Source organism: Apodemus sylvaticus, chromosome 6, assembly GCF_947179515.1.
Source record: "Apodemus sylvaticus chromosome 6, mApoSyl1.1, whole genome shotgun sequence".
Taxonomy (NCBI): domain Eukaryota; kingdom Metazoa; phylum Chordata; class Mammalia; order Rodentia; family Muridae; genus Apodemus; species Apodemus sylvaticus.
Window position 1 is genome coordinate 36,550,639 of NC_067477.1, and position 23,386 is coordinate 36,574,024.

General features: G+C 45.3%; 1 protein-coding gene across 1 annotated transcript in view; it reads right to left on the bottom strand.

Moving 5' to 3' along the window:
* Flvcr2 (FLVCR heme transporter 2) overlaps positions 1 to 23,386 on the bottom strand; it is a 64,827-nt gene that overhangs the window by 20,856 nt on the left and 20,585 nt on the right. Inside the window, exons 2-3 of the mRNA XM_052185385.1 lie at positions 8,257 to 8,398; positions 5,360 to 5,500 (exon numbers count right to left, since the gene is read on the bottom strand). Coding sequence (XP_052041345.1) covers positions 5,360 to 5,500; positions 8,257 to 8,398 — 283 coding nt within the window. The remainder of the gene's footprint in view (positions 1 to 5,359; positions 5,501 to 8,256; positions 8,399 to 23,386) is intronic.

The following is a 23,386-nucleotide window of genomic DNA, read 5'->3' on the forward strand; positions in this document are numbered from 1 at the left end:
GAGGGAAGGGAGAGGAGGGGAGGGGAGAGGAGAGGAGGGGAGAGGGGAGGGGAGGGGAGAGGAGACAGGTAAAAGAGAAAGGAAAACATTAGATATTTCTTGAAACCAGTGTTTGGCTTCAGGAATACAGAGGATGAAAGACAAACCAAGACTCCCAGGTGGTAGGGTTCACTTGGAAGATAAGGAGCCCCAAGACCACGAGACTGCCGCTTACCCACAGCTACTTTAGAATGTCCCAAATCTGAGGCAAGTCAGACTTGCCTGCAATGTTTACAAAAGGCAGGCTTCCATCTCTGCTGCCTGCATCTGAATCCCAGAAGAGAAGCACAGAAAGCCAAACTTTTCATCACGTATGCCACCGGATTCTCTCTTTGAGGTAGCTCGATGTGGTGGCTGGCTTTGTGTCCCCCTGGGAGAGTGAGCTTCTAGGGGAGAAAGGTTTCTTTTGGGTTCAATGTTTCAGAGTTGGCCCCTACTGTTTTGGGCCTGTGACAGGAAGTGACCAGCACTGTGGGGAATCTGCAGTGGAGCAAAGATCCTCACCTCATGACATCCAGGAAGCCAAAACAGACAGGAAGGGGCCAGAGCCCCAATATTCCTTTCAGAAGCATGCCCACAGTCATCCTTAACCCCAGTTCCAGGCGATGCAACAGGCATGTGTGTGGTGCACATGTGCACATTCAGGCATACATAAGATAAAAACAAATAAATCTTTAAAAGTTATGATTTTTAAAAGGGTGCTGGAATTAGAGTCATGTACTGTCATACCCAGCCCCATTCTCCTTCTCCTTCTCCTTCTCCTTCTCCTTCTGCTCCTCCTGTAAGATTTAGTTTTAGTTGGGCATGATGGCACATCCCCTTAATTCTAGCATTTAGAAGGCAGAGCCAGGTGGATCTCTGAGCTCAAGGTCAGCTTGGTCTACAAAGCAAGTTCCAGGACATCTAGGACTACACAGAGAAACCCTGTCTCAAAAAACAAAACAAAACAACAAAAAAGTATTTTTATATCTGTTTGGTTTTTGCCTGAATGAATATATATATATACACATACATACATACATACATACATACACTGCACGCATGGTTGGTGCCCTCAGAGATCTGAAGAGGGCATTGGATCCCCTGGAGATGGAGTCCCAGATGGCTGTGAGCCACTATGTGGGAGCTGGGAACCAAACCCAGGCTCTCTGTAAGAGCAATGGATGCTCTTAACCATTGAGCTATCTCTTCAGTTCCATCAATTCTTTTTTTTTTTAATTAAAAAATTAATCACACCTGTTGGAGGTGGTACACACCTTTAATCCCAGCTCTCCAGAGACAGAGGCAGACAAATCTCTGAGTCTAAGGTCAGCCTGGTCTACAGAGTGAGTTCTAGGATAGCCAGAGCTGCACAGAAAGACCCTGTCTCAAAAGAGCCAAAAAAAATTTAATTACATTACATACAAACGAAATTCACAGTGCCCTCTCTCTCTCTCTCTCTCTCTCACACACACACACACACACACATACACACACACACACAAACACACACATATGTCATTGTACTTTGTTAAAGCCTTCCAACGTGGCTGATAGGCTCCACAGAGACCACTAGAGAGCAGATTCTGACAAGTTCCTGCATTGTTTTGGTGACACAAAGGCCACTGTTCTTACTGCTTGCTACTCAGCCATTTTTCTTGACTAAGCACCGCCTACAATGTGACAAGAGACATTAGCAGTCCTAGGGGGAGGAGAACGACTGGTACCCCCCACCCCCACCCCAGCATCCCCGCTACTGGTATAGATTGTTCCAAGATCCTTATCACCACATAGGAGCACTTCCCTTGGGCTGTGGAATGTAACCAGGTTGTCAGAGTGCTAGCCTATGATGAACTAAGTCCTAGAATTGATCCCAATCACCACATAAAACAGATGTGGTGGCACAGGTCTGTAATCCCAACACTTGGGTCATATTGGTAGGAGGATCACAAGCTCCAGATGGTCCCCAGCCCATTCTAGGCCAACCTAGGAATCATGAGACCCTACCTTTAAAAAAGTAAATTAATACATTATATTTAAAAGGCTTTCCTAGGGGCTGGAGAGATGGCTCAGTGGTCAGGAGCACCAACTGCTCTTCTGAAGGTCCTGAGTTCAAATCCCAGCACCCACATGGTGGCTCACAACCATCTGATGCCTCTTCTGGTGTTTGAGGAGAGCTACAGTGTACTCACATATCATAAATAAATAAATCTTTAAAAAATAAAAGACCTGCCTATCTATTCCTGAATTATTTCACTAGATAGATCAGGAGGCGTGCCCGGTGTATAGTAGACTTATAATAATTCCGACTAAAGTACAGGAACACAAGCTACCAATCCCTAAGAATCAGGAAGAGTTGCTTGTACCCCCACAATGTGACCCAGAGCTATCCACCCTGCTCTCCGCAGTAACCAAGAACAGCATCCTCAATGCATTTAGTTTATTTGATGCTTTCATAGCTCAGTGACATGGCCCGGCCACCCACAGCCTCCAGCACTGAGGACCACAGCTCTACAAGGCACCACTGTCCCACAGGTGCCACTAGCATCAGCTTCAGCCACAGAAAACACATACGGTCTTATGTTCCCCAGAGCCACAAAGTAGACCTCAAACACCCAGCCACCAGGCAGATGCCATCAAGACAGGGAGCAAAGTAAGAGTCCTCAAGTCATGGACGCCTAGGCCTGGAGAGGAAGCCGTAGGCACCCAGTCACAGTCTGACTATAGCAGCAGTTCTCATCTTATGGGGTCACGACCCCTTTGGGGACTGAATGACCTTTTCCCAGGGGTCTCCTAAGACTGTCAGAAAACATTTACATTATGATTCTTAACACTAGTAAAATTGCAGTTATGAAGTACCAGCAAAATAATTTTATGGGTGGGAGTCACCACAACATGAGGAGCTGTATTAAAGGGTCATGGCGCTGTGGACCCTCAGTGGTTAAGGACCACTGATCTGGAGCCTAATGCTCCCGGCACATCTTCTCACCAAGTGCTTGCTCCCACCTATGCTTGTATTCTGCACAGTAATAGGCAGCTCATAACTGCTTTAGTCGGACATGTCTAGAGGTTGGAGACTTTACCGGGGATGAATTCAGAGGCATACTTAGAATGGAGAAAACTATACTGCTTCTCCATAAGGGTAACAGTCTCTCAACTAATATCTCAACACATGAAGGTTTTGAGATAAAGGGCATTGATATTGATAAACCTGGTATGCTGTTGCTGTTTAATTTCTAATTATTTATTGTTTTATGGTATGGGTGTTTTATCTGAGAGTATGTCTGCAACACGTGCAGGCCTGGATCTGACGAAGAGGGTGCCAGATCCCTTAGGATTGGAGCTACAGACAGTTATGAGCCACTGTGTAGGTGTTGGGAATTTAACCCAGGTCCTCAGAAAAAGTGTCTCTTAACTGCTGAGCCATCTCTCTACCCACCTTGGCATGCAGTTTCAAGCACAGCTCTGAAAGGAGATATGTGGGTAACTGTGGAATATGCAAGAAGATGCTGGCTTTAGAATTGGGCATGAAGTCACACGCCTGTAGTCCCAGCTACTGAGGAGGCTGACACAGGAGGATCACGTGAGGCTTTGTTCAAAAACTTGAGTTATGTCACAAGAGAGAAAATGCAGGCTTTCAAGTTTAACAAATGTGTTTGGATTCTGGCTCCGCCACTTGCAGCCTATGACCTTAGTCTAAGTACCTCGCCTCTCTGAGTTTCAGATTCTTCCTCTGTTAAATGGGGATAATTAGAGTATTGCTTTCACACAGGTACAGTAGGAATTAACTCACACCAAATGACCGTGGTGTTGTGAAGCAATGACTTGTGCACCCACAGAAAACATGGAGTCATGGCCAAAAAGAGTCTCACAGTTTTTCTTGTCAAACCAACTTCATGTCTTTGTTTCACAGGTTACTGAGTGTGTTATACACTTGATTTAATTTTAACTTTATCTAGTGGTTAAATGACCAAGGGTAGGTTGTGAGGCAGTGTGCTTGGGTAGATCTACAACTCCTTGAACTAACAGTGACCATTTATTAGACTGGAATCCATCTAAAGGACAGGTATTTTGAATGTTATGGCTTTGTTCTTTTCTTTTGTTTTTCAAGACAGGGTTTCTCTGTGTAGCTCTGGCTGTCCTGGAACTCACTCTGTAGAGCAGGATGGCCCCAAACTCAAGAGATCCACGTGCCTCTGCCTTACAAGTGATGGGACTAAAGGTGTCCCACCACTGGTCTCACTAGGACCTTGTTCTTAACGCCCTTTGATCTTAGTTCTGATTAAAGATTGAAAAGAAGACACCTAAGTCAGTGTTGGGAAGCAAGGCCACACCAGTCTGAAGGTTAAAAGTTATCATATCAAAGGCTATGAATATGAAAGGAAAAGGAACTATTGGTTGCACTCAAGCACATAAAACACAAAAGGCATTGATGTTACAAGATGAGGGAGAATTGGCTGGGGGTTAAGTTGTGTGGCAAGATTGATTTACAGATTCATTCATTCACTCGCTCTTCATTCATTCATCAATCTCTCCTGGGGTACCCACTGTTACCATGGAGGAACTACACAGAGGCAGTAATCCCTGTGGGCCCTGAAGTGGATAGGAACTCCACAGGAAGACCAGCAGAGTCAACTAACCTGGACCCTTGGGGCTCTCAGAGTCTGAACTGCCAATCAAAGAACATACGAAGGCTAGACCTAGGCCTCCCTGCTCATATGTAGCAGATGTGTAGCTTGACCTTCCTGTGGGTCCTGAACAACTGGAACGGGGGCTATCCCAAAAGATGTTGATGTGGGATATGTCCTACTAGTTGGACTCAGAGGGAGAGGAAGTACCTAGCTTTACAGAGACTTGAAGTGTCAGGGTTGGAGGGTATACCCAGGAGGTCCCCACCTGGTCAGAGGAGAAGGGATGGGGGAACGGGGAAGGATTGTGGGAGAGGGTGACCAGGGGGGTGGTGGGGGGGTGGGGGTGAAGGCAGTGAGCTGGATGAAAAGTAAATAAGTAAAAAATTAAATTGAATTGAATTAATTAAAAAGGCAGCAATCCCAATTCACTCGCTGAACTCAGTGTAGCAGGGAGCTGGACGGAGAGGTTTTATTTAAATCCTATGCATTAAGATGCTAGCGAGAGAGGGAAGATCTTCCACAATTGCTCTATAGAACACCAAGATCAACAAGCAGTCGTCAGAACCTGCAAGGAAAGGAATAGCTTGCACCTTTCAACATGTGCAGAGGCCCCAGGGTCAACCTAAACGGCTTGTCGGGCACATTTGGGCCTGGGGAAGAGTATGCACCACAGACACATTAGGCTAGTCCTGGACCCTGGTATGCCTTACCATAGGTAATGACCAGCAGGACGAAGTTGAGGTTTTTGAAAAGCCGGACGATGGAACTGAAGTACGAAGCATCAGTGGTCGCCAAGGCATAGCTCAAAGACTGGGCCCTGCTGGGAGGGTACTTGGGCTTCTCCTTGAATACTGAAAGGAAAGTAATAGAGATGATGGGAAATCCCTGTGGTCCCATCCCAGGGGTGCCAGTGCACAGACACAAGCTGCCTCCACCATCCAGGGAGGGGCTGAGACTGTAAAGGAAAAACATTGTCTCCAGAGAAGCCTTCTCAACTCCTCTCCCAAAATTCTTTTTTTTTCTTTTTGCCTTTTCTTTTCTTTTTTCTTTTCTTTGGCAGTAGAGGGGATGGAAGCCAGGGCCTCCAGCAGACAAAGCAAGCACTCAATCTGTGAGCTACTCCCTCTAACACTGTCATATTTATTTTATTGCCTTTTCTTTAATAGCCCCTAGAGGGCTGGAAACGTTGAGCCTCCCCGGCAGTGTTCAAAGATCAAGGCAGCCCATAATACCCAGCAAATAACTTATCACCAAACAGAAGTGGGCACACACATGGGAGTGTGAAAGCTGGACTTTGGAAGGTTATGACCCCCGTGAGTGGCTGCGCTCTAGAGCACCTTCCATAGGGGGATGAGACCTGGTGACTACAGCGCTACAGAGTCTGGTGCACAACAGCCAAGCTGTCCCTTGAGTCCATGAAAATCACAGGAGCAGAAGTTGAGCTCTGTCACCAGTGCTGAATGAGACTCATCTTAGTTAGGAGAGCGAGACAAGCTCCAGGAGTGAGCCACCACTCCTGGGTCAAAGGCTGAAGAGAGACTATGGGAAACTGTGTTACTAAGAGTCTAGTTCCACACGGCTGGTGCATGCGACTCCACCAAGTGCCATTTGCCTCTCTGCAGGGCCGATGTGTTTAGCTAGTTATTTAACTAAATTGGTTCTCCCACACCACCCGAGCAAGGCCACCGACTACGCAGCCTCTGGCAAGCCCCATGAGACCTCTCCTGGCAGGTGAGCAGTCCGCCTCCAGAGGAAGTTCTGGAAATGAGGTTGGCTCTCTGAGCAGATCAAAGCACCCCCTCCCCCACCCAACCAGTCCAGCTTTGACTTCAGAGCCCTGCCTCTTCCTTCTCCAATAATAGTTCTGGATAAATTGTCCCGCTGGAATGCACCATCCATTGTCTTGACTGTTCAACTCCCCTTCCATGCAAGGAGATTGAAGTCCTCAGCATCGGGTATTGTCTCAAGGAGTTGACAGCCATGAACCAGGACTTGGATAATCTTGTTTCCAGCCTTCACTCAGTCAACTACGACCCAATAAAATACCCAAAAATAGCAATGTCCTATCACCTAGGTTTGCAGTTGCAAGGAGCCAGGACCTCACTGGCCACCAACACAAGCATTTGGAGGCAGACACGGTAGAATTAAAACTTCAGTGGAACCAAGAGGCCCTGGGCTAGTTCATTCCTCCTTGCTCTCTCTCTCTCACAGCTCCCTGCTGCTAGCCCCAGGGAACACTGTCCTGACAAAGCTACCTGGAATGAAATACCATAGAGAGCAGTTGTCTAAGATACACATTTAACTTCGTGACTCTGCAGCTGAGCCAGCACACAGGGATAAACCTTTACCACCTGAGATTAGACTTTAGAGCAGAGGGTAACCTTTAGATGGGTGACTAACAGGCTAACAGGAAAGAAAACTACCTGGGCATCTCGGAATCCACCAGATGGATTCACCGGATCATATCACTTACATGGAAACAATAAGTGTTTCTTTTTTAATTCTTTTGTTCACTTTTGTTGTAGGTTTGTTGATTTTTTTGTTTTGTTTGTTTGTTTGTTTTCTTTGAGACAGGGTTTTCCCTGTATAACATAGTTTGTTCTTGCATTAGTCATCCTCCTGCCTCAGCTTCCAGAGTGTAAGGATCACAAGGGGCCAGCCAAGAGACATAAATAAGCAAATACTTGGATGAGTAATTGGACGTCTGTAAAATGTTAATAGCAGTTACCTGAGCTTGCTTGTTGGAATTAAGTTTTCTAGGAATAAAGTTTTCTTTGTACTTTGTCCACAGTGCATATATTAATCACAATTAGTAATAAGGAGGAAGAAATTTGGTCCCCAAGTATTCTCAGGCTAAGCTCAGATTATCAGCATTTGTTGAACAATTTCTGTTTATAACCTGAAGTGTGGCATTAAACAAGCTTGGATTTCAATCCACTCCTGGCCACTTGCTAGCAGTCTAATTTGGAATGACTTCCTGAATTTCCCTCAAGTCCTAGCTTTCTTACTGGAGAGGTTCTACAAGGCACCTCATTCATTGGGTTGTTGGGGACTGAATGAAATAAGACATTCTTGGAGGATTTTCTTTGTTGTTGTTGTTGGGGGGGGAGTGAGACAAGGTAGTAGTCTGGCTGCTACACGTGTAGTCTTGGCTGTACTAGAACTTGTTCTGTAGATCAGGCTGGCCTTGAACTAAAAGAGATTCTCCTGTCTTTGCTTCCTAAATGCTGGAATTAAAGGTATGCACCACCATGCCTGGCTTATAATCAGACACTTATCAACGCAACACCTACAACACTGGAGGTCCTCCCAGGAGGACATTAAGGACATTAAGGTGACAACAATCTACCTAATTCTTCAGGTGAGATGGGAATGGAGAACTGGTCAACCACAATTAAACCTTTCCTGGGCTGGTAATGAAGTATACAGCATCACTTAGAGCTGTATTAGGGACAATTTACTCTGCTAAAAACATCTGAAGACGTAAAAGCCTGACCTCCAGTGTCTCTAAGTATCTGTGGTATTTAGGATCATGTTGAAAGGCTGCCACCAGGGTTGACATAACTTCCCCACCTTCTACCCACCAGCAGCCTACTAATGATCTTACCGATGATGACAAGGATGAAGAGGAGAGTGGCCACACCTCCTATTATGTAGAACATGATGCTGATGTGGTAGGCAAGCTTTTCCGGGTCTTTGATGTTGGGTACCAGAACAGGAGGGACCAAAAACCCAATTGCAATTCCAAGCTATGTAGAAGACAGACACAACGAATCAGTTATCAAATGGCCAAGAGCCAAGAGCCAAATTTAGAGACTACTATTCGGAAACATCATTTCTTAGGCTGGAGAGATGGTTCAGTTGGTAAAGGGCCTGGAATCCAAGCCTAAGGACTTGAGTTCATTATCTAGTACCTACATAAAAACTGGGTGTAGTCTCATCCCAACATCGGAAGGACAGGGACAGATAGATCCCTGGAGTTCATTGACTGGCCAGCCTAGAAGAATCAATAAACTCCTGTCTCAAAAAGAAAAGGTAGAAAAGAATGGAAGGCACCCAATGTCAACATCTAGCTTCATGTCAGCATGAGCACATACACATGCACACACCCACATGAGCATGTGGGCATGCTGCATACATGTACACACATAAAAAAAATAATTCCAAACTTCCAGTACTTCCTCACACACAAATCACAATTATTTTCCCCACCAAGAGTCTTTTTCTTGACAACTGGACTCATACACAGGTCTGACCCAAAAACTACGGAGGAGGCTTGCTCTCCTTTAGTGAAACTAATGAGTAATGGTTTCCATATCCCTGTCTCTGGAATACAGCAATACAATGTTGACTTTTTTCTTCTTGTGCTTTTGAAACGATCAGTTTCTGTGAATCTGTTAACCCAATGCTAAGAGTTCAGCTAAGAAGCTTCTAGAACCTTTAGCTACAGAGAGTGCCCTCAGCAAGAGCTGGAAGCTGTCAGCCCATTTAAGAATAATGCTTTAGTTCATTGTTTAATAACTTAGCAACAGCCAAAGTTTCTGTAGTGTGAGGTCACACATGACTGTAAAATGGTTACACACACACACACACACACACACACACACGTCAATGTTGGCGTGTAAAAGAAACTCAGGACTTAGCAGATAACTTAACCTGAGGTGTTCCTGAGAACAGAAACACTGATTCAGCAGTAACTAATAATATACAACTCCCAAAAGTTGATCTACTCTCAGTTGTTTGGAGAGGCCAGTCCAGGGCTTTCTCTTGGGCCTGCATGTATGGAGAGGAACATAGTTTCTTGTCTAAAAACAGGAACTTGCTCAGAAAAGTCAGTAGTAGCCTGGAGCCAGGGCTTTGGGGTGGGGTTCCCTTTTGGATCCTGGGAAGCTACTTTGCCCCAATTTGAAGGCCAGTGATTATCTGTCCCAAGGTTCTCCGAGTGCTCAGTGGCGCACTCAAAATAGCTTGTGTTCCCTTTGTGCAACACCGCTTGGTTAGCTTGCTACTGAGTCTGTCCATTGTATGATAGCTTGACAGAATCTGATGCTTCTGTCCCGTTTTCCCCTGCAAAGAGTATATAAGATGCTGTCTTTTAAATAAACTTGCTTGGCTTGAGATATCAACTCATGAAAGACCTTCATACCCTAACTTTCCTATCTTCTTCATTTTTCTCATTCTTGGCCCTCCCCATCAGGAATCTGTCAATGAAGACCAGCCTGTTCATCCAGGTGACCAAGGCAGAAACTGGAGAGTTCATCAACTCAGGCAGGCTTGCTATTCCACAAGCACAGGATGGACAGACAGGAGGGACAAGCTCTTTCCTCTCACCGTCACACCCTTCCACTGCCAATCTACTCACATCCTGCATGGGTGTGTCCTCTGCCAATTACTGTCAATCAAATAGCCCTAGTGGTTCCTAGCTTTGGAGTAGTCACAGATATCAGCAAAAGGCTTTGTGTAGGAACTGGAGAGATGGCCCAGATGTTAAGAGCACTTGCTGTTCTTCCAGAGGACCCAAGTTCTGTTACCATCACACACACACAAGGGGGACTCACAATCACTTGTAGTTAGTGGTTGAATCTGATGCCCCTTCTTCTGGCATCAGATGCAGGTATGAGCGCGCGCATGCACACACACACACACACACACACACACAAGTCATTTTTAGAGGTTGACTGTTCATATCCTGGTACGGTATATAATCAATAAATATATATTTTAAGATAGAAATATAATATATAAAATATAATCGATAAATCAGGCCCATTCTTTAAAGTACCTACTATGTGAAAAGCACTCCAATAGGCATTTTACGCAGTACCAAGATGTGAAAAGCAGGGTTCCCAGTTTGGAAGCTTTAGACTGTAGCTAGAACAGTGGTTCTCACAACTCCTTTGGGTTTCAAATGACCCTTTCATAGGGGTCACATATCAGAAATTACAATTCATAAAAATAGCAAAGTTACAGTTATGAAGTAGCAACAAAAAGAATTTTATGTTTGGGGGTCACCACCACAGGAGGACCTGTATTAAAGGGTGGCCACATTAGGAAGGTGGAGGACCACTGCTGTAGAAGGTGATTAACAGAAAAATACAACAAATAACACAAATAGCACGAGATGAAATGCAATGATAGAATGTTATAGTCGGAAATTGTTTTTGAAACGCTCTATTAGAAGGTTATTAGAGGCTACGTGTCTTTCAGCTCTGGAGGCTAAGGAACTGACCTGGAGCTGCCCAGAGTTCTAGCTGAGTGGAGGTAAGAAAATATATCTATTAGGTTTCAGGTTAAAGCCCCTTCTAGTAGTACAACATCAATGCCTTGAGACGGGCCCCAGTGGGCAGACACTGTGCCCCTGGACCATCACCAGCCACTCCATCTCAAGGATTTGTTAGAGCTGAAGCAGAGGTAATTGAGTCATTAGTTTTGTTTTTTTACTAGCATATATTAATTATAAGTAATGGGTGTCATTGTGACACTTCTCTATATATAAAATCATATTCTCTCTCCAATATACATATGTATATGTGTGTATGTGTGTATGTATATATATATTATATAAATATGAATAATCATATTCTCAGAGGAAGTTAATGAGGCAGGCCTCTTAATGCTCACTTCCAGCACTTTCCATGGAAGCCAGCTACAGACAGGGACCCCTATCATACCCTCCCCAAGGGTATCTGGCCCCTTAGAGATCCAGAAGTTAAGGTGCATCATTTACAAGAGTTAGGGAGGACTTAGGGACGATTTGGGACAATCACCCAATACTCTTTCATTTCTAAAATGAAGATGACAATGCTGGGGGACCTAGGTAAGGCCAATATGATCCTTAGCCATCTTGGCTGGTTTGACACACCACGTCTGATACCTCAGACTGAGCTCTGACTCCCACTCACATTTTGAGTGGGAGCTAGTGGTGTTCAACCCTCACTAGGACTCCTCTAGCCAATAGGATGTAGACCCTCAGTCAGGGTGACAGAAAATGATTCGATCTTGGGGCAACCTTTCTACAGGAGCAAGCAACTTTGGAGGAACTTCCTGCCCAGTGCAGAAAGTCAACCATAAGAAGGTCTATACCAGGGGCTGCCTCTTTGGGTTTTAATGGCTTTATCTTCCCACCTCTTAAAATCACAGCACCTACGACTATGTTTCCAGTGTTCACTCAATCATGAAATGGATAAACAGATGGATGAATAGATAGATGAACAGATAGACAAAGTTGGTGGAAAACCTGGTCTACACAAAGCTATGTGGTAACAGGTGTGTTCATTCACTTCTAGGCTCTTACCTCAAAATACACAGTATCCACAGCAAATTAGCTGTCATGAATGAAAATATTCTAAAGAGATACTTACATGTCTCCATTCCCTGATAGATTAGAACCCCTAGAAATTGGAATTTTCCCAGGACCCTGTCATGCTGGTCCCTTTCTGTCTTTCAGAAGCGCTTTGAGCACCAGCACATCTGTCCAGACTAGAGTGTTTCAGTGCAAACATTCTCTAGGTCTGTGTTAACATCTTCAGTCCTCAAGAAAGTTGTCTCTTAGAGCAGGGTCAAATCCTTGTGGGAGTCATTTTTTACATGTATAATTCCTTCAAATGTGCCTCTCTAGCGAAACTAAAGTCCCCGAGAGGGCAGGTCTCAAGTGTGGCACATACCAAATACTAATCATAGCAAAATGTAGGAAGCTTTCAATGGAATGCCTTAGCCCTCACATCAGCCCTACAAAAAGGGTTATCAATCATTGTCCACCTTATTGCTTGCTTTGGTTCTTCGAGGCAGGGTTTTCTGTGTAGCTCTAGCTGTCCTGAACTCTGCAGGGCAGGGTGGCCTTAAACTCAGAACTCCACCTCCTGAGTGATGAGATTAAAGGTGGGCTTCGACCACCCAACATTATCCACGTTTTACGGCTGATGATCCTGAGAGGCAAAAAATATCATGGAAGCTGCCTCAGGCCATGTGACTAAAGGCTATAGAACTAGATGGGGGTTTCAACACACAGAATCCAGGGCTCAGGAGCACACTGCCTATACTTTATTCCACTCCCCAAGGAAATGTTTTTAAAACATATGTGACAAACCAAAGGCTGGAGAGGCAGCCTAGAAGAGTCAACTTTCATTTCCCATTTTCTGCCTGTCCTTTCTGGAACTTCAAGGAAGATATCGCCATGCTTCAGTAATGACAATTGTCAAGGACGCTTCGTAATATTGACTTTAGTCATGCCAATAGTCAGGGCTATTTCCAGGGCATAGTTAAATACACGTCTGTGGAGCCTGAAGTCTTCGGGTAGCTGGAAAAGGATCTACTTTGTGTGTCCCTTTCACATTGTGTGTCCCTGTCACTTGTCCACTTGGTTCATGCATGCATTGAATGAGTAAAAATAAAGCCAGAAAGCCATCAGCTTTGCTATTTGCCCTTCTTCCGTTGCTGAAAACTATTGGATCCCATTCTTAAAGCAGCACCAAGGTCTATTCTCTTATTAGGTCACTTCCTCCTCCTGAGACTGACCACCAAGGTCCAGCTATCAAAGTATTGAAGTCCAGCAATCAAAAAACCCCTTTGGCTCATCTAACTAACATGCTCAATTAAAACAAGCCAAGTCATCCTACCCCAGGGGCTTCCCCTCTTCCCTTTCACCTATGAATAAGCGGCCACTCACCTATGGGCCACATCTGCCTCCTCTCTATCCAGAGGCAGTCCTTTGTCCCTTTGGGGCAAATAGCCCTCCCCCGAGTCTCCTTTTCTCCTTTTTTCTTCTCCCTAGTCCTCTGTCTCCTGTCTTTGTCTCTAATTCCCTGCCCTTTGTCCCTCTGGGACAAAAAACCTCCTTTGTGTTAAGAACTTGATCTAGGTGTGTCCTGTGATCGCTCTGGTCCTTTCACCTCCCATCAAATCCACACCTCTAACTTATTATAAAATGCATCATATGCTGTGTCATCTCTGAGGTCCACAGAACCACTGTTCCAAATAATCTGTTCTCCTCTGCCATCAGCGAATCATTGTGTGAGTCACAATTTAATCAGAACCCTAGCACCTTGCTACCCTCCTGGCTCTTGGCTGCTCATGGGATCAGACTATTGACCAGACTATAAGGAGACTCCAGGTTTCTCACACACACACACACACATACACACACACACTCACATACACACACTCATATACACATACTCATTCTCACACACACACACATACTCACACTCTCTCACACACACACTCAGACACACACACTCACATACACACACTCATTCTCACACACACATTCTCTCTCTCTCTCTCTCTCTCTCTCTCTCTCTCTCTCTCTCATACACACACACACACACACACACACACAATCAGGGAACTTTATATCCACAAAGTAAGAAGGGTTTGGGACCACATGGAACAGGGAAGGAATCACTGGTCTCCTTCTGAGCGTTTAGTTAAGATCCTGGGTATTTCGTCTTCCTGATACATGATGTTGGCAAGGTGGGCTCAGCTCTTCTCCATTAAGAAACAAGAACCTCGCTGGGTGACACAGGCCTTTAATCCCAGCACTTGGGAGGGAAAGGCAGGCAGATCTCTGTGAGTGCCAGGCCAGCCTGATCTACAGAGTGAGTTCCAGGACAGCCTGGGCTACACAGAAAAGAAACAAGAACCTTAATAAAGTCTTAAAGACCCAAACTCATATCTCCTTTGGCCACTCACCTCCAGGCATCCCAGGCTATTCTGAGAAAGATAATCTCATGGTAAGCTCCAGACAACTTAGTCAGTGTTTCTATTACTGCACAAAATATTGTGACCAAGAAACAAGTTGGGAAGGAAACGGTTTATTCAGCTTACACTTTCTACATTGATGTTGATCATCAAAGGAGGTCGGGAATGGAACTCAAGCAGGTCAGGAAGCAAGAGCTGATGCAGAGGTCATGGAGGGATGTTCCTTACTGGCTTGCTTCCCCTGGCTTGCTCAGCTTGCTTTCTTATAGAACCTAAGATTACCAGCCCAGGGATGGTATCACCCTCAAGGAGTTCTCCTGCCTTGATCACTAATTGAGAAAATGCCCACATCTGGATCTCACGGAGGCACTTCCCCAACTGAAGCTCCTTTCTCTGTGGTAACTCCTGCCTGTGTCAAGTTGACACACAAAAAACTATCCAGTACACCAGGTCTGTGCTCCCGACAGCTCATTCTTTTCCTAGACCCAGTCTCTAGATTGAGGCAAATGCATTCCTCTGAACTTCAGAGTTCCCAGGAATTAGTTCTCTGTTGCTGAGTCAAAGGTGTCCCTTCACTGGGTCAGCACCTCTTTCTGCAGGAAAGCCCTCTAGCTCTGAAAGCTACCCTCATGTCTGGTCTCCTATGGTCTGATCTGGGTTTGCTCTGCTCCATGAGCAGATATATTTTATATATCATGCCTCGCTGTGCTATATTTTCATCAAAACCTTCACTTCTCTTGCTTTCTGCCTCAGCACAGACATATCTCACCACACTATACAGTAATGCTACTTATGTGCATGAGAACACACACACACACACACACAGAAAGAGGGAGGAGAAGCATACATGCAAAACAAATGTAATATGCATGGTTAAAGGTCTTTTTTTGTTTTTTTCAAAAATCAGAGCACAAAAAAAATGAGACTCAAGATGTCCAAACATCAGCTTGTTTAAAGCCCATATGATCAATCTTTATTTTAGATTTATTTATTTATTTATTTACTTACTTACTTATTTTGGTTTTTTCAAGACAGGGATTTTCTGTATAGCCCTGGTGTCCTGTAACTCACTCTGTAGACCAGGCTGGCCTCAAACTCAGAAATCCACCTGCCTCTGCCTCCCAGAGTGCTGGGATTACAGGCGTGTGCCACCACCGCCCGGCTTTTAGATTTATTTTTAAGTATGTGTGAGCATATGTGATTTATGTGTCCCATATGTGTGCAGAAGCCTATACAGGTCAAAAGAAGTCATCAGATATCATAGAACTGGAGTCCTAGGAAGTTGTGAGGTACCATGAGGGTGCTGGAAACTGCACCCAGGTTCTCTGGAAGACCAGCAAGTGCTCTTAACCACTGAGCATTTCTCTAGCCTTCATATAAGTAATCTTAAACATGGAGTATGCTGTTCCTCTCCCAAGGACATTTCCTGTAATGAGACGACCTAGTAAATGTGTGTAACTAGTTCTATGTACATTAGCAATGGTCTTACAATCTAAAGATTAATCTGAAACTAAGCTCACAGACTGGACAGTTCTTCAGGGAAACTTGAACTGCACAGATAAGTATAAGAAAAATGACTGCATGTATGAACCTTTAAATTGCCTCAAATACAGTGTGTTTGATACCCATTCCATACAAAACCATACCAAGAACTCCTGGGGCCAAGAGGCAAGGCCCTGGTTTCTCAGGCAAGCAGAGTGACCACTGCTGTGTCCCCAGAGATCAAGCCCCTGTGAGCAACTATATGAAGATGATTTCCACATTCTGCTTCTTGTCTTCTCATAGTGGTGTGCATGTTAGAACACCACAAAGATGGTAATGTGAAAGCTTAAACTAATATAGAATCCTGGAGCTACTAATATGAGGGCTGGCGAGACAATTCAGTAGGTAAAGGCACTTACTGATAAGCTTAGTGACCTGAATTTAGCCCCTCAGCCCTACGGTAAAAGATAGGAAAGTTGTTTTCTGACTATTACACACATTTATGTGCACTACTACCACCCTACCCTACTTGCACAAACACACAGAAATATAGGTAAACTAAAACTAAAACCTTTGCATACTCCTTGGCTAGTACTGTGTAAACACTTGAACCACTGACCTGGGCAAGTGGAGCAATAATGGAGCCTCCAGGAGTCCAAAGGACACCACAGAAGTTGGTCTTGGACCTCTGGAAGGGATATAGCATTTTGTCTGAGCTCTGCCCCACAGTTACCTGACAACAACCAGGTAGGCCTGACTACCCCCTCCTCCCTCCCCACACCCCTCTCCTCTCTCTTGCTCTCTCTTTCTCTCTGCTTCTCTCCCGCCATCCCTCTCCCTCTTCTCTCTCCACATGCTCAGGGCCACCCTCTACTTCTCTTTTCTCTTCTCTTCTCTTCTCTTCTCTTCTCTTCTCTTCTCCTCCTCTCCTCTCCTCTTCCCCTCCCCTCCCCCTTTCCTCCTTCCTCCTCCTTCCTCCTCCTTCCTCCTCCTCCTCCTCCTCCTCCTCCTCCTTCTTCTTCTTCTTCTTCTTCTTCTTCTTCTTCTCTCTCTCTCTCTCTCTCTCTCTCTCTCTCTCTCTCTCTCTCTCTCTCTCTCTCTCCCTTCCTCTGTCTCTACTACCCTCTTAACTCCCCTCCCTATGCCCCAAATAAACTCTATTCTATACTATACGGTCATGTGGCTGATCCCTCAGGGGGAAGGGATGCTTCAACTTGGGCCCACTGAGTCAGCCCCCTACCCCCACACCTCACCACACATCCAGAGATCATATCTCCTCTCTCTTTATCTTTTTATAAACACATCAGACTGGGGTGGCTGCTGGGACATTGAAGGACTGAGCACAGGGCTGGAACTTAATCCTGAGAATGTCCTTCCCACCACCCAAGAATGCAAGGCAGCTGAGGGATAAGCCGTGGAGTACCATAATGATTACACATGCAAAGCCAGTCAGATGACTACATCTGAAATCCCAAAATCCAGGTCCTTGGCTTCTTCTGAAAAGGCCATTTGGGATTAAGGAAGTAGCAGGCTTTTGTGAACAAAAATGACCCCATTGATTTATGGGAAATCACTCATGAAAGGAGTTTGTGGATCTGAAGGTGGAGATTTATTGTGGGAGAACAGAGGAAACAAGGCCCCAGCCAGCTGGTCAAATCCAGACTTCCTTAGAGTTCCACCAAGTCATCAGGTTTGTCCTCCGAGCCCGGATTATGCTCAGGATTATCTGGGTGGTTTGCACTGCTGTGTCATTCTTGGGTTTCCTGGGTTCTTGAAAAGGAGGCCAAGAGGTTAGGGAAGTGTTTCTCAACCTGTGGGGTCACACGACCTGCTTCACAGGAATCACATATCAGGTATCCTGCATATTGGATATCTGTAAAGGTACCTTTTATTTGCTAGATATAACTATCATCTCAGAGGCTTAGTGCTGAATAAACTCACCCTTTCTAGTTCTTTCTGAACTCTGACTGACTGGTTCAAAACTTCTCTCCAAGTTGACTGATTCACACTGGCTTCTCTCAGCTCCCCACTGAATTGCTCTGCTTGGAAAAACTGCCTCTGAATTCCACAAACTGAACTGTATCAACTACCCTGACCTCAGGAACTGAACAGGAATTGCATGAACTCCACTGAACACCACTGCATTGACTGAACTCAATTGAACCACCCTCCATCCTGACTCGCTCTAAGCTGCTCTTAGCCTCTTTCCAGTGCTGTTCTCATGAGAGTTGGTCATATTCTATCTCTGACTCATTCTGTCAAATCTTTCTCTGATTCACCACTTTGTCTGGCCCTCAATTAGACATCACTTTCAAATATGGCTGCTTCCTTAACAAAGTAACTCTACTTTCCTTGTTTGGGATTAAAAACATATCATTCTAGCCAGATCACACGACCTAGACGTTCTTTGGATGTGATCCCTTGCCAGAGCAGCCATGTTTCTGGATTAAAATGCCTCTACAGCTGTGGAAATGAGAATAGACCCAGTCATTGAGTCCTTCGGAAGACAATGATAATAGTGAACCATGGCAACCAAGTGGCAGGTGCCGAATTAATCCCCAGTCCAAAGCTAGCCTTTGCTGATGTAGCTTGTTCAGGGTCCCCTAACAATAAGTACTGAGGGTGGACCGCCAGCCCAGGTCTTCTTATTTGTCAGGCTAAGTGCTGCAGGGGTTGACTGTCATTCAAACAAGGAGGAAGTGCTGGGTGTGGTGGCATGTGCCTGTGTCTTAGCATTGGAGAACTGAGGCAGGATGGTGGTGAATTAGAGGCTGATTGGATCTACATAGTGAATTCCAGGCTAGTCTGGGCTATGACAGTATCTCAATAAAGCCTGGGAAGATCCAAAACACCTATCATGAGAAAAGAAACCTAATATGTGCTAAGCACCTACTGTGTGCTGTGCTGCATGCTGAAGAGTTTTCCACAGGTTGTCTTATTTACGGCTACCATAACCACCCCCTGAATTCAGTAACATCATTGCTAGATTTTTACAGACAAGAAAACCTTTGGAACCTGCTGCTCAGCTTCTAATGGCTCAGATTCAAACCCATGGCCATTTATCTCCAAAGCTCTTGGTGGTAGAGGCAAATGCCACAGAACAATGACGCCCGGAGACCTGACATTGCTTTAGCTGACAGCGTCCAGTCTGTAGTTAGAGCTGCTGAAGGAATGGCAACAATCATTCCCAGCCATAGTCGGCTTTGTTTACCACATAGTGACACCCTGTGGTAGTGTGTGTGTGTGTGTGTCTGTCTTCTGTCTCTGTGTATTTGTCACAGTACACAGACATGTTGTCACAGTTGAGAAGACATGTGAGAGTTAATTCTATCTTTCTATGATTTGGGTCCAGGGGATCAAACTCTCACTGAACCATCCTGCCAGACTTCCATTTTTTGTTTGTTTTGTTTTGTTGTTGAAACAAGGCCTCACCATGTAACTCTGGCTAACCCGGAACTCACTAGCTGGCTTTTAACTCACAGATTTGCCTAAAGACGTGTGCCCCCAGGCCCAGCTGGTTGTTGTTCTAAGACAGGGTTTGTCATTGGCCTTGAGTTCCTTGAGATAGCTAAGCTGTCAGGCCAGCGAGTCTCAGGGATGCAGCTACCTGTCTCTGCCTCCCCAGTACTAGGATGACTCATGCATGCCACAGTCTCCAGATGTCACATGGGTTCTGGGCACTCATTTTAGGTCCCTGTACTGAGCAACCTCCCAGTCCATTAAATATGTAGCCTAGGCTTGCTTCAAACTCATGATCCCCCTGCCTCATCTTTTCTAGCATTATTTACCAGTATGTGCCACCTCAAACAGCAGGATCTTTTTCTTATGAAATACTTAGTTTCATTTAGCTTGTCAGCATCATGAAGACGAGGACATTGACTATAATTTCCTTGTGTGGCCTTTCCTTGCTAAACATGCATTAAATAAATGAAAAATTAAAGAAGTTGTCAACTTTATACAACCTGGGGTGGAGAAAGCATCTCACTGAGGGATTGTCTAGATCAGGTTGAGCCATGGTCATGTCTGTGAGGGACTGTCCTGACCCAGCCCACTGTAGCTGGCATCCTTACCAAGCGCTGGGCCTTGGCCTGCATAAAGCAGAGAAAGCAAGCTGAGTACCAGACAGGCATGTGTTTGCTCTCTGCTCTGGGATGTGGTGTGAGTAGCTGCTTTAAGTTCCTACGATGATGGCCAAGAACCTGGACAGGTGAGCCAAATAAACCCCTTCTCGTCAGGTTTTGATTTTGTTCAGGGCTTTTTGTCACAGCCACAGACATGAAATGAGGATGAATGTGATACTGACCAAGAGCTTTTTATTTCATTTTCTGACCCAAGCCTTGTCCTTATGTCTGCTTTGGATCACCAACTCTGAAGCTGCCTGTTAGACATGTCCTTGCTTTTAGCAGCTGGGTGTTGCCTGACATTGTTCTTGTGGTGAATTCTGCAAAGGGTGGGGTGGGTCCAGGTCTCCAGAGAGCTGAAGTAAGGTCTGCTCTTTTACAAGAGCACAAGTCACACTGCCAGCTGCCTGCTCACAGGCCCCTCTGGCAGATCTGCTGGTCACCAGATGACATAGGCTCACACCACTTCCCTTTCCATCAGGAAAGAGGAGACAGGAGTGGGTGTTTTGAGAACCACCCCGCCAGGAAGGGTTGCAGCATGTAAACCCCATTCTGGGCTTTTCACATTTGAAAAGGCGAGAGGGCAAAGTTCTACTTGGTGCCTCTGAAGTTTTCATCCTGTGTTTATACATTCAAATTTACCACTTCCTGCTCTTTGGCAGAAAAATTGGCCCAAAGAAGGGAAGGAACTGTTGTTACCTTTGCCTGAGATGCAACTCACTGTCAATCTAAAACAGTGTCAATGTGTGTCTTAACATTGTGTGTGTGTGTGTGTGTGTGATGGACAGACACGTAGTATGCCACAGTGCATGTGTGGTCAGAAGACAACTTTCAGGAGTTCATTTTCTCGCTCCACTATGTAGGTCCTGGGCACCAGGGATTGAACTCAGATCATCAGGTTTACTGCTAGGGGCTTTTGCCCACTGACTGTCTTGCCCTGCATGGTGATAACTTTGTGTCAATTTCCAGTGGTTAACCTCAGCCCTGCTGCTTTGCTGTTTACCATGAGCAAGACTCAGGTCCTGTTCCTCAAGTGCACACCCCCAGAAATAACTGGGGTGAACCTCATAGAGCTTTTTTTCTAGGAAGCTGACTTACCCTGCCTCATGACCCCAGAAATAAATCTAAAAAGACCTAAACCTTACACCAGGAAAAATACTAGCCACACATAGCCACCATCACAATGAAACAGTATCAGCAACACAGCCTTGTTATTAGATGGTTACCTACCATACCCCAAAACATCTCCCAATGCTCAGGACTGAAATCATCTCCCATCTTACTTGACCCAACATTTTTATCACTGGTCCCACTGATTGGCTTATGGACCAGATCTAAGCCTGTCTGACCCATGCAGGCCAATGGGCCCCAGTGTACCAAAATATCTATGGATGAGGTCTAACATGAAATCACACACTTACTTAAAACATTGAGATCCCCCCCTTGGTAACTCTATTGCATAGCATGGTCACAAGGTCAGAAACTTATGATACTCTTCCTCCCCTTGAGTGTGAACCCAACAGATGCAGAGGCCTGTCCTTCCTGTTCACATCACATCTCTAGTGCTCAGCTGGTGTGAGTGCAGTAGACATTCAACTGGGGTTCATTAAGTAAAATAATGGCTATGTCGCCCTATCTCCCAAAGTCGCATGGTAAACCAAGGGGTCAATGACCTGCATCCACTGGCTTTCATTTGTCACCTGGCCTACTGTCAAATATGAAGATAGAGCAACAGCAGGTAGAATCTGTAGAGATAAGAGAAGGTACAAAGACTGACCAAGACGATAGGGAACATTTGCATAAAGTAGAGGTCTGGCCTATGATGACAGGTAGTGCATGGAATTCTGGGGAGGCTAAGAATGCATGGCAAGCCACACCCAGGGCAGACATGGAAAGAGGGCCATGGTAACAGGGCCTCCGCACAACTGACTCCATGATGGAAGTTCCATTCAGGCTGTAAAACTCAGCACTTTGATAGCACCACCTGACAAAATGAAAACAAAGACCTAATCCATCAAAGTCCATAGTTCTGAGAAAGTCTCTAAATATACTGACCTTGCTTTTGGCTTCTATAGCTCTCCTTCTGGCAGTTCTTGTTAACCAAGTATGTCAACTCAGAATATGATTTGTGTGTGTGTGTGTGTGTGTGTGTGTGTGTGTTTAAAAGGTCACCCTGAGAAAGGCTCAGGGCTACAGTGGGATCCTGAACACACAGTATACTTGTCATCCAGCTAATAAAGACTGTCTATTGGCTTAAACCTGTGTCCAAGCAGTCTTCTCTGGTGAACACCCTACAACATACGAAATGGTCAACCCCCCTCAAAGAGCTATGGCTTCACTGGGATTCTCCACCCCCACCCAACCCCATTCTTTCTTGGGAGAAACTTGTCCTTACTAAGCTCCACCTTCTGAGGGTGGGGCCTAAATCAGTTCTGGGCTGAGCCTTGGATCACTAACAGAAGATGAAAGAAACATTCCAGACACACACTCCTCTTACTACTACTCTCTTGCAGACAACCCTCTGCAATCGCCTGTGTCCTTCCACAGGAACCCAGAAGGTTCTGAAGGATTTCAAGAACTATAGAATGCCCAGCAGCAAGGATCTAGGACAGCAGCCTCTCTGCACTAATGAAAGGGATTCAGGGACCCAGAAGCTCCAAGAGGTTCTGTGGTAGTCTGAATAAAAATGGCCCAATAGGCCCAGAGGGAGTGGCACTATTAAGAGGTATAGCCTTGTTGGGAGTGGGTGTGGCCTTGTTGAAGAAGAGTGTTGGGGTGGGGTGGGGGGGTGAGAGGTGGGCTTTGAGATCTCAGATCCTCAAGCCACACCCAGTATAGCATTCTCTTCTAGCTGCCTGCCAGAGCAGAATGTAGAACTCTAAGCTACTTCTCCAGAATGTATCTGTCTGCACGCCACCATGACTGCCACCACGGTAGTGGACTAAATCTCCGAAACTGTAAGTCAGCCCCAATTAATGTTTTTCTTTAGAAGAGCAGCTGCTATTGTGTCTTTTCACAGTAATAGAAACACCAAGACAGATTCCTACAGCCAAAATTATCAGAATTTACTTGGCAGCTGAGTGAAAAAGACCAGAGTGCTGATCCTGCCAAATGGAGGGTGTAGCTCCTAGTCCAAGGTTGTACTTCTCAAGACAGACAAGTCATGAAGTGTGTACAAGAAAACTTTTCTTTCCTATCAAAGGGCAAGTCTGGAATCTTTAATAGTTTTTGTTTGTTTAAATTCAAGAAAGGGAACCAAAGGTCACCAGCTGCAGAACATTTCATTACTTTTAAGACAGCTGCATATCCTGAATATTATCCGGGTCTCAGACCAATGAAACCCGCCACAGGTGGTCTCGTATCCAGACGGGAAAGCAGAATCCCCACAAGACTCCTCTTCCATTCCATAATGAAATTTAAATAGTGCGCTGAAGT